This window comes from Leptonychotes weddellii, chromosome 3, assembly GCF_054177405.1.
Source record: "Leptonychotes weddellii isolate Sample4059 chromosome 3, ASM5417740v2, whole genome shotgun sequence".
Taxonomy (NCBI): domain Eukaryota; kingdom Metazoa; phylum Chordata; class Mammalia; order Carnivora; family Phocidae; genus Leptonychotes; species Leptonychotes weddellii.
The window spans coordinates 4,348,862-4,361,259 of NC_138371.1; the positions used below are offsets into that span (position 1 = coordinate 4,348,862).

Here is a 12,398-nt window from a genome sequence, read left to right on the forward strand (position 1 = left end):
CAAGAAATCTGAAGGGTCCTGCCCCTGCCCTGGGTCACCCACAAAGCCCCACTGTGGTTGGGGCCAGGGGGTGTCCAAGGGCCCTGGGGTGGGGGGGCTACTGGCAGACAGGCTGGAGCGGCTAACAGCAACACGGACCTCGGAAGAAAGGGCACACGCAGGGGAAAGACCATATGTGCACAGATATACATGAGGGGCTGGGGGAGACCAGAGCAGGCCCGTGTCCAAGCCACGTGGCCCTGGGGGCACGAAACCAAGATGGCCTGCCTGCGTCCTACAGTCAGGGCTCACCACTGGAGCAGTTCGAAACACACACACGCCACACACAAGCACACACACATGTACACGCAAGCACACACATGTGCACACACCAAACACGCACGCACATGCATGTATACACACATGCCACAAGTACACACGTGTGGGCACGTATGTACACGCAAGCACACACATGTGCGCACACATCGCACACGTGTACACACAAATGTATACATGTATGCACAAGCATAAGCACACACATAAACGTATATACATACACACAAGCATACACACATGTACACACATGTACGCACGCATCACACATGTACACACATGTGCACACACCACATGCACATGCATGCATACACATGCCACAAGTGGACATGTATGTACACACAAGCACACACATGTACATGCACATCACACACATGTACACACACAAATGTATATATGTATACACAAGCACAAGTACACACATAAAGGTATATACATACACACAGGCACACACACACACCACGCACACACAGGTATACATATATGTACATATGCCGTACACATACATATACACACGCCGTACATACACATATGCACACATACAAACATATACACACGTACACATGCATATATATACATACATATGTAAATACACCACAAATATACACCCACTTATACATACATGTACGTATCATGTGCACACACCACAAATACGCATATAAATATATACACTCGTATACATGTAAACATACACATCTCACACAAATATACATTTTTGCATATAAATATATACATGTACACATATATACACACCAAACACACATACACAGATGTACACATATACATATAAGTACACACATCGTGCAAATATACACACATATACACATGCATATGTATATGTATACATACATATGCATGTAAATACACACACGCTTCTCCCAAATGCCACTTACATCATGACAAAGAACATGATTATTTAAAAGTCATACTGGTCCCTTCCTTCCACCCTAAGGCAGGGAACTTGCAGTGGAGAGGTGCTCAAGGGTGTGGTTGCAATAGACCCAAGTCGTTTTTTATATAAGGCAATTTGAAGCTTTAAATAATCTCACTGGAAGAATATTTAGACTTTTTAATTAAAACAAAATCTTCTTTTATGTTATTACTTTGTACCACGGTAAGTCACCAGTCACATTTTTTAAATGATGAATTCCAAAGCTTGACAGCTCATCACAGAAACCTTCATGACATCCTGGCAAAGGATAAAGCAAGCCACATCTGTGCATGTGTGTGTGACTCGGTCTCTCTCTCACACACACGCACGGACACGAGAGAGACAATGGCGGATGGACCCTGCCCGGCATGCACAGGGCCACTCTGGCAGGCTGGCTGACGTGGTTGCCCCAGGCACACTCAGGGCTCTGGTCTCAAACTGTCAGCTACACTTGGTCCTTCCCAGGGATACACCCAGAAGTATGCCCCACGTCGGGGCCCCAGAGACAGCCAGGCCCCATTGGATGCAGGCCTGGGCATGCTCGCAGGCCACCTCCCGCCCCTTACAGAGGCCCACTTCCTGCAGGTGAGGAACCACAACCACGGAGGCCAGAAGAACCACTCACCACTTTGAGCTCTGGGACAGATCGACTTAACGTCCATTCCTGGCTATTCACAAAGGCATCTGTAAAACAGGACATAAAGCAAGGTTAGATGCCACAATCCACTTCAGTGCAGTCAAAATGCCCCCAGCGTGACACTTCCCAAACGAGAGAAACACCAAGGATGGTGAAGACCCACCTCACGAAGACTCAAGCTCCTCCCACCCCATTCCTATCCCAAGTCTGTGTCTGTCTCCTAAACTAGGATGTACGCTCCAACAACCCCAAGGGGCTTCCGGAACTTAGCTCTTGTCCACCTCAAATGTCCCCATCTGAACCCCACGGGCCCACACTGTCCAGGGGGTGAGTTAAGACCCTTGTAATCGCACACACTCGCAGGGGGGAAGATCAAGGAGGCCCCCGGCTTCCCGGGAACTGACCCCCGTAGCCATCAGTCAACTTCTGGTCTTTCAGTTTGTCATAAAGACAGTCTCATCTGAAATCCCACCAACAAAGTCATGGAGAGAATGACTGAATTTTGAAAATCCAAATGTTCACAATACAACAGCCATTTATGGTTTAGGAGATTTTGTGGAGTTCTGATGCTCACAAACATATGCTACACTGAAGATGCAGTCAGAACTGTAAGACCTGTCAAAAAGGCCGGGGGAGGGAGGAAGGGATGCCCAGCCACTGTGAGGCCCTCTGCAGAGCCCAGCCCCCGCCGGTCAGCAAGCTCGTGGTGCCCCACACCCCCGCCCTGGCTGGTCGTCTCTGCCCCTCACCTCATGTGTGCGGGTCAGGTGGGCCCACCCAATACAGATGACCCAACGGCCTGACTCCCCACACCTCCCACTCACCTCTTATCAGGGAGACCCCACAACACCACCCATACTGTGCACTTATGAACAGACGGAGTTGAGCTCACAAAAAGGTGGCAGCCTGTTCCCACCACAACCGGCCAAGGGCAAACCCCTTTCATTCCAAATGGGATTCCCTTTCCATTTTCCACAAATTCAGAAATTTCATCACTCCACGTTACGTCCAAGAAGAAGTAAAGTGATTCACAAAATACCTAAAAGTCAAGGAACACCCATCATTTTCAAATACATACATGATATTCTAATACCATGGGTGCAGGAATGGAAGCAAAGGGCATAACCGTGCAGTTCCACTGGGGCTATCGCACAGAAGGACAAGAAACGTGTCTGAAGGAAGCAAGGCGAACACAATCCACGGAGACACAAAAATGAGGTAGGCGGCCAGCGAACAAACCAGAGTCCGGGGCCCTGCAGAGGTGCGCGGGAGGTGGGACAGCCCATCACGGAGGATTTTGGTGCTCAGCAAAGGACGGGTCAGGGGGTTGGGAGAAGACAGGAGGCCGTTAGCGGCTGGGGTAGACACACAGCTGATACAGACACATCTGGTCACCTCGAAACCTTAGCTAGAAAAGGGACTGGTGGGCGCCTGGGTGGCTCAGTCGTTAAGCGACTGCCTTCGGCTCAGGTCATGATCCTGGAGTCCCGGGATCGAGTCCCGCATCGGGCTCCCTGCTCGGCAGGGAGTCTGCTTCTCCCTCTGACCCTCCCCCCAGACTCTCATTCTGTCTCAAATAAACAAATAAAATCTTTAAAAAAATAAAAAATAAAAAAAAATAGAAAAGGGACTGGTGTTGAACGTCAGAAACACCGGGCTCTGGGGGGCCGAGTGGCTGGCCAACAGGCAGAGTGGGTGGGCAGAGGTGTGTCAGCAGGAACTCAGGAAGAAAGACACTCGTGAAAGCAAAGACCAAGAGCAGCGTCTACCCCCCACTGAAGCAAGCACACTGGGGGCTATCAGGGTGCACCCACTCTTCGGTGAGCCAAGCAGCCCCTAGTGTGCAACAGATAAGACATCTCCTGCAAACAGATAAACAAGGACACTATCAGCACAGAGCCTGACCCCCGGTAGGCATGGGGCAAACGGTAACGAACATCCTTCTGAGTGAACAGCACTGCTAGTTAAGTTGCAAAACACTTCTTTTCTTTTTTTTTTTTTTAAAGATTTTATTTATTTGAGAGAGAGAATGAGACAGAGAGAGCACACGAGAGGGGGGAGGGTCAGAGGGAGAAGCAGACTCCCCGCCGAGCAGGGAGCCTGATGTGGGACTCGATCCCGGGACTCCAGGATCATGACCTGAGCCAAAGGCAGTCGCTTAACCAACTGAGCCACCCAGGCGCCCCAAAACACTTATTTTCTGTCACCAACGGCTCTCTTGAAAAAAATGGGAATGTGGCCTTATAGGATCTGCAGGGTGACCCCAGTGATCCAGGAAAGCCAGTGACCATGACGCTCCCACCATGAACTGGACACTCCAGAATGTCCCCAGAAGTCACCCTGTGGCTGTGTGCGTAACCAACCCGACGCAGGTTTGCTAGATTTAGACAGATCCACGTGACGGAATACTAAGCAGCCGAAAAATGACCTGAAGCCTCAACGCATGGAAACACAATGTCCCCAGGCTCTGGTCAGTGGGGCACGTGTGTGTAGGGGGCCCTGCAGGGACAAAATACACATATGGGCCTCTCCAGGCTGAGCGGGTTTCCAGTCGAGTTCCTGACTTAAGGCTTGGGAACCAGGTGGCTTAGGGACAAGGGCAGTGAGGTGACTCTCCTTCCCTTGTTACCTCTTGGAACCTTCTAAACTTTATTCCATCTGGGATGTAAAAAATCACATAATACAGTTTTTAATATGAACCATAACAATAAAACAGAGAGTAAAGAATTAAAATGAGCTCAATTCATGAACGCACTGCTGATTCTTAAACACCCACCACCGACAATTATGTTTCTCACAACTAATATTAAATATTCTTTAGAAATTAAGCAGGGCCCATTAAACAAAGATACAGGGCTATATATAAACACTGGAACACACAGAGTTAAACTCTGGCACCTCTTTACTTGCAAATACATCCTCACTCCAATGGCATGTTTGTGTTTGCGGCAATGAGATTAAATGAATAAATACATGAAATAAATGCTTCACTGATCAAAAAAAAATCATCTTCCATAAAAAGAAACATTTATTTTAAAAACTTGCATCACTGGTCAGAACATAATGCTGCCTAAGACAAGGATCAATGAAAAATAACCACAGATTTGCAGAGATGGACATCCCAGCATGCGCCTAGATCCTTCTCCTCTGTTGAAAACTTTCTGAGGACTGGAGGCTGCCGCCTCTACCTGGGGGAGCCGGTCCATCTCAGGGCAAGCAGCCCAAGGCCAGGCCAGCTGCCCTATTTCCTTTTATGTTCCCAGGGCAGCTCCACTGGAAGGATGAACGTACTTTGGGGGCACACAACTGGGAATGTGTGTGTCTGTGCACGTGTGTGCACATGTGGATATGTGTTCTCAAACCAGCTAGCACCAAAAGTCACAAGATGTGTCTCATTTTCAGAAGAGACCATTCTGTGCCCCACTCAATTCCCCCCCTTAGATAGAATATTATTAAGAAAATGCTCAGGTCATGAACCTGGGGTCCTGGATCAAGCCCCCATATCAGGCTCCCTGCTCAGCGGGGAGTCTGCTTCTCCCTCTCCCTCTGACCCTACCCCTGCTTGTGCTCTTTCAAAATAAACAAAAAATTCTTTTAAAAATTAAAAAAAAAAAAAAGCCTTCTCATGGTGCCTGGGTGGCTCAGTCAGTTAAGCGTCTAACTCTTGGTTTTCAGCTCAGGTCATGATCTCAGGGTTCTGGGACTGAGCCCCACATCGGGTTCCCAGCTCAGCGTGGAGTCTGCTTGAGATTTTCTCTCTCCCTTCCCTCTCTCTTTGCCCCTCTGCCCCCCCTTTTTTTAAAAAAAAAGAAAAGAAAACGCATTCTCATGCACTGGCTTAAATGCTATGGAATTGGGTTTTAAACTCAAACAGTGGTCACCACTGACTGACTGCTCTTAGCCTGTCAGCAACACTGAGGCTCCCTCAGCTGTGGTCACTGTGGGGCAGCAAGGCCCCAGCCGCGTGGTGCCATGGGTAATCCCAACACAGCTGAGAAAAAGAAGACATGTAATCACTTCTTACCATTAACAAGGCACCAGTTCCAATTACATTACTTAAATTTAAATCATGGTATTAGGAAGAAAATCTCCCAAGAACTCCAAGATGAGGGACCATGAAGTAATAAGGAACTTTCATTAGGAGTGAAAAACCCAAACTATCAGCTTCTCTGGGACAGAACTCCGAAGGCAGTTAGAAGATGCAGCCCTATCGGGGAGGTTAAAGCAGATTCACAGGGGTGGGGCCCTGAGGACGCAGGGCGTAGTTACATGAAGAGGCAGAAAACCAAAATTACTCAACACCGGGGGAAACAATGTATTAATTAAACAGAAATTCTTGGCCCTCATTATTCTGAATCGATAACCACAATATGTGAAGTTGAAGGAAAACACAGCAAATCCCCACAAAGTGCTATGGGTCCACAGTTTTAGTGCTCAAGAAAGTTCTAAATAACGAAATGTGGATGCCAGCAGGGTTCCTTCCGAACTTCACCCTGCATCGGGAAATAGAAAGTCCAACAACCCAGAGGATGTGAACATTCTCTGTACGCACAGGCGACCCTGATGCCTCGTGGAGAGTTCCCACAACCACACTCCGCAGGTGCAGTCCCCGAGGCGCAGGGAATTAGCACCCACAAGGAAAATTCAAAATATCTGGGTGGTCAATTTAGGGGTGTCTTTAGCAGGTTTTTTGGGTTTTGGCCTACCTGGTATTTTTTTTTAAAGATTTTATTTATTTACTTGTCAGAGAGCGAGCGAGTGAGCACAAGCAGGGGGAGCAGCAGGCAGAGGGAGAGGGAGAAGCAGGCTCCCTGCTGGGCAGGAAGCCCGACCTGGGGCTCAATCCCAGGACCCTGGGATCATGACCTGAACCGAAGGCAGACGCTTAACCGACTGAGCCACCCAGGAGCCCCTAACCTGTATTTTTTAAAATCAACTGTCATCAGTTTTAACAGTCTTCTTTAAACAGGCAATGAAATAAAAAGTAAGTGGGTCTGTGTCCAGACTGTTTTCCCAAGTTGGGGGAGGCGGCTTGAGACATGGGCATATGGATACTACCGTGTTTTACTCCCGTTTGGTCTCCTGCACTCCTGAGTAAAGGGGTCACTGAACGGTCAGCACGTCCACACACGTCGCACGTCCGTGGACAGTGGCTTCAAGGCTGGAGCACAGAGACTGCCGGTCCCGGCGCTGCCCGGGTGCCTGCGATCTGGTCGCGCCCTCATGGGGGTCGGGGGGCCCGGTGCCCGTGGTGCTCTGGTCAGCTCGACTCAGCACCCCCTGAACTCCTACTCGTCCTTCTGACGGGTGAGTGGGACTCCGGACTTCCCAGCTCTGAACCTGCTCTGCTGTCGGTGCAGAGGAATGTGGGGATTACACAAACACCGAGGAGAAAGCCCCCTGCCTCCCCCTCCTCCAGGGAGGCCCCCCTCCTTTAAGGGACGCGCGCAGAGGCCAGAGGTGCCCCTGGACCTGTGTCAATCTGGCTTCCTCCTGCTGAGGTGCAGGGCCCGCCTGCCGGTCTGCTGATCTGCAGGCTGAGTCCAAGTCCAGCTCAGACAACGTGGAAATGTAAATAAGAGCCTCCATCCACACGGCAGAGAAAGGAGCCTCCCATTCTGAGCTGTCCCGCTCTCCTGGCCCCCTACCAGCCTGCTTTGATGTCCCTGACTGCACCCCTGTATTACAGCATGACGGCACGCATCCCACTCGGCTCTGAAACAGACAGGACGGACCCTCTCCAGAGGACGCACGCAGACCGGAACCCTCGGAGCCCTCGGCGGGTCTCAGGAAAGCATCTTCAGCGCTTCAGCATCCCAAATCTTTTAAAGGAGACACAGCTACAGAAAACTCAATTTCAGAGAAAAGCTCCTCTCCCCGTAGTACAAGCTGCTTTTCTAAGAAAAGCACTAGAGGAAAGCAAAGGGGCAGGGAGGCTGTCTTTCCAGAACCTTCCCTTCCAGGGCCACCTCCAGTCACACACTGAGGCAAGACTCTGGACCCCAAGGAATGCAAATACCCACTGATGCTGACAGGTAGGAAAACGGACCTAAGAGCATCGGGGTCAGGAAGCACAGGAAGAAACAAGAAAAAAACAAAAACCAAAAACAAAGCTATCAATTTGTTTAATTTTATTTTTACTCCAAGAAGAACGGTACTGTTTCCCTTGCCCAGATTGTCTTGAAATTCATCCTGACTCCTAATTCCCTTCATTCTCCGCTTGCTACTAACACTAATTGAGGAACTTGGCTCTAGGTTTGCCCTCAAAAATATTCATATGCAAACCACAAATGTAACCAGGAAATAAGGCCCTCATTATACGACCTACAAAATATATGCTCCAGCCTGAAAGGTCAGAAATGTTCCTCTTTGGAACCAACCTCCCCCCAACCCCCCCGGGCGCCAAAGAGCAGAAGCAGAGGCATGATGGGGCACAGACGGGTAGGTGGGGGCACACCGATCATCTACCTCCTAGTGGTAGGATCGCACGTGAAGACAGGCCCAGCAAACACACAGAAGCACAGGAATTCCTTATTAGACGTCAGAAAACCCGTTTCTGCCTTTCTGCTGTTGTATTCTGTACCATTCCAGCACCGACTCTTCCACACTCTTGACTTGATGTATCAAAGGCAGAAATTTAAGTCTTGAAACTGACAGAATTTTGCAAACTAGCTGAAAATTACACCTTGTCCTTCACAGCATTTTCCTCCAACACCTCCGAGTTAATATAAATGCAGGGCATGAGTGAAGATGGCCACAGACCCCATTAACCTCTTGGTTCCTGGTTGTTACCAGGAACGCTGGGGTAAGATCGACCAGTGAAAGGACCTCGTTATGTCCCATTTCTGCCACACCTACACCAAGCAGTTACACTTTGACATCAAAAAAGCATCAAGCTGGAGAGTGACTTCCTTCATGCTAAAAATGAGCACTCTGTAAGAATAAACATGGGAATCTACTGGCAGAACAGTAAATCTCAATTAAAATAAGTAAGGATAATCTTATTAGCATATCTGGTGGGGGAGGTTAAAGTTAAAAAGAGATGTATTTTATTTTCTCCTGGTCCTCCTGCCCCACCCCCACCCCTCCCACTGACACAGATATCCTCCTGCCCCGAACACCAGTGGGAATGACTTCTCAGGAGCACAGAAATTATGAGTACAAGCACATGTCTTCTTTACACAATGCAATTAAATTTCTTTGCCATGCAGGCAAACAATGCAATTTTTCCATCACAACTAATTTGGTTTGGAGACAAATGATTTCAGTAATTAAAAAAAAAAAAAAGAAAGAAAACTGCCCAGAGTACATGTGACTTTAGCACTGTCTATTTAACGAGTAATAACCACCCTGTACATAAGTACTGAATGAAGCACACAGGGAAGACAAAAGAGAGGGTTGCATTCGTGTTTTGTGACTGAACGCATAACACTGAAGGCGATCTCCAGAGCGTGCACCAAGCCCCGGGCTCCGTAAACACCACAGCAGTCGGTGGCTAGGTTCTCACGGCTCCGGGCCTTAGGGTGCAGAGGTCACATCCACAGTGGCAGATTTTAAATCCCTCCCTCTTTACTTTCTGAGTTCCTCAAAGTCTACTCCCCACCCCACTTTGCCTCAGACCCCTCAGCCCAGACTCATCCTAACAAGAACTTCAGGATCAAGAAATACAAGTTGGCGAGGATGTGGAGAAAGGGAAACCTTTGTGCACTGCTCGTAGGAATGCAAACTGATGCAGCCACTCTGGAAAACACTATGAAGGTTCCTCGAAAAATTAAAAATAAAAATACCGTATGATCCAGTAATTCCACTACTGGATTATTTCCGCAAAGAAAATGAAAACACTAATTCAAAAGAACGCATGCATCCCCATGGTTACTGTGGCATTATTTACAAGGGCCAAGACAGGGACGCAACCCAAGTGTCCGCAGACAGGTGAATGGATAAAGAAGATGTGGTGTATACACAATGGAATATTAATAACCATAGAAAAGAATGAGATATTGCCATTTGCAACAACATGGATGGACCTGGAAAGTATTATGCTAAATCAAGTAAGTCAGAAAGACGAATACCGTTATCATTTCACTTATATGTGGACTCTAAAAAATCAAAAACAAAAAACAGAAACAAGAATCATAAATAGAGAGAAGAGACTGGTGGACGGCAGAGGGGATGGCAGTGGGGGGAGGGTGGGACAGGTGAAGGGGTGAAGCCGTACAGACTTCCAGGAATAAAGTACACACGTCACGGGGATGAAAAGTACAGCTGAGGGAACAGAGTCAACGGCACTGTAATAACGCTGTCTGGGGAGAGAGCGGGGCCACACCGATCCTGGAAGCGCCGAGCAAGGTGCACAGCCATCCAGGCGTTTGTCTGTCCAGGCGTTACCTGAAGGTAACGAACGTAACACTGCGCGGCACCAATACACGTCCGTTTAGAAAGCACTTCAGAATCTGCACTTCCAACAAGCTCCCCACAGGAGCTCTTTACACCCAGTTACTAGATCTAGTTCTCCAGCTTTTCAGAATTTGCTCAGCAGAATTCCAACTCTGGGGGATGGGGGCCCCGCTTCCCCCACCTGGCCTGCCGTCCTGATGTGCAGGGCCCCGCGGCAGAGGGAACTCTGTGCCAGAGCCTCGGAGCCAGGAGTCCTGGTTGGCGGTGGCCTCGACCTTGGGTGACTTTGAGTCTGACCCTCGGTGTCCTCACCAGTAAAATGGAAGTAGTTCCCTCCCATGGGGTCCACAAGGACCTGAAGCCCTGATGGAGCCTGTGCCTGACTATACTCACAGCAGAAGCCCCCCGGCGGCTTCTGGGGGTGTGATAAAGGACACGGCTTCAGACGCCCCATTTCTGGGGTGGACACGCTACCTGTGACGGTGAGCCACAGGGAGCCTGAAGTGGCACGAGCCGGTTACAAAAGAAGCACCAGCCAGGCAATCACCCCACAGCTCACACAGCAGAGCAACCCCTAAGTCTCAAGTGAGTAAAACCAGCTAAATGGTACCGTTGGTTGGTTTCAATCCCAGCCCAACTTGGGGCGCCTGCGTGGCTCAGTCGTTAAGCGTCTGCCTTCGGCTCAGGTCATGGTCCCAGGGTCCTGGGATCAAGTCCCGCATCGGGCTACCTGCTTGGCGGGGAGCCTGCTTCTCCCTCTCCCGCTCCCCTTGCTTGTGTTCCCTCTCTCGCTATGTATCTCTCTGTCAAATAAATAAATAAAATTTCTTAAAAAAAAAAAAATCCCAGCCCAACTTATATTATGTTGAACCAGGTGTAACCGCTGTTTTGTAGGTCAAAGGTGGTTGAAAAATGGCAATTTCCTAATGGTTCAACCTACAGCACATGAGAATGCAAAGGCAAAAATCACAGCCACATGGTATGATTACTAATATAGATCAGGAATGCTGCAGAATTCTAAAATCCTGAAAATACCTCCAGTCAAAGGAAGAGAGCAAGAAGAGCTCTTCCAAGGGACTTGAACCGCAACAAAGCCCCACCTCCTGGATCCCCACCTCCCCAGCCCATGAGAATCTGGCTACCCAAGGACCCAGGAGGCCAGACCAGCTTCCACTGGGGCTCCAATTCCTCTCTGGCCCTGAGCCCTTCCTTGGGGCTCAGACCCTTCAGCTAGCTAGAGGCTCATCAGCGATCTCATTAGGCAGCGGCATCTCACTCCCTCATCTCTCACTACATTAAACTCGCCATCCTTTGGCTGGTGGGCTCAATCCCCAGCAGGGCTATGGACTCTTGATTTCTTCCTCCAAATTACCAACCAGAAGCACAGCATGCAGCCACAATTAGAATGACTTTATGGTCTCTTCTCCCCTCTGCAATCCCATTTGGCTCCAGTGACCACAAATACAGGTTCCAAGCAAAACTCGTGAAATTATACACAAGGGTAAAAAAAAAAAAAAAAAAAGGAATCTGAAATTGCAGGTGAAAATTTTAAAACAATGCATTATCTCAGGGACTGAGATGCTTATTTAAAAAACCTTATATTTCACAAAGATTTTATTAAAAAAATAAAAACTATTCTTTTTAGCAAGAGAAAAGTGAAGGAGCATTTATTTTTACTTTAAAGCATGCGTAATCCCAAAACATAAACTGAAACAATGGGAAAAAAGCAAGCACATCCACACGGAACAGGAGCACTGGCAAGGACCCTGGTTCCCACTGTGGCCTCATTTCTGTGCCGAGAAGGGAAATGCACGTCCTTAATAAAATAAAGAAATCCATTTCAACGCAGCAGGAAAGAGCCACACTGAAAACTGGTTAATACGTTGATGACTCGAAAAAGGAGGACTTAAGAGAAGCTCACTGGCACCATCTGCCATAGCATGATTTCATTTCTCATTTGGAAATCTTTGGATCTCTATAATAAATGGAATAAAGCATAAATCATTGGGATACCAGATTCATGTCAGGGTTCCCTGGAAGTTCAGGTTGCTTTTCAGTGGTCTCAAAGATCCACACACAAAACAGTTCCACCCCATCCCCCACAGTCCCCATTCATAAGCC

General features: G+C 48.5%; 1 protein-coding gene across 1 annotated transcript in view; it reads right to left on the reverse strand.

Annotated features, from left to right (window-relative positions):
• AGAP1 (ArfGAP with GTPase domain, ankyrin repeat and PH domain 1) overlaps nucleotides 1–12,398 on the reverse strand; it is a 370,769-nt gene that overhangs the window by 332,733 nt on the left and 25,638 nt on the right. The window contains exon 2 of the mRNA XM_081815292.1: nucleotides 1,869–1,927. Within this exon, the coding sequence (XP_081671418.1) occupies nucleotides 1,869–1,927 (59 nt within the window). The remainder of the gene's footprint in view (nucleotides 1–1,868; nucleotides 1,928–12,398) is intronic.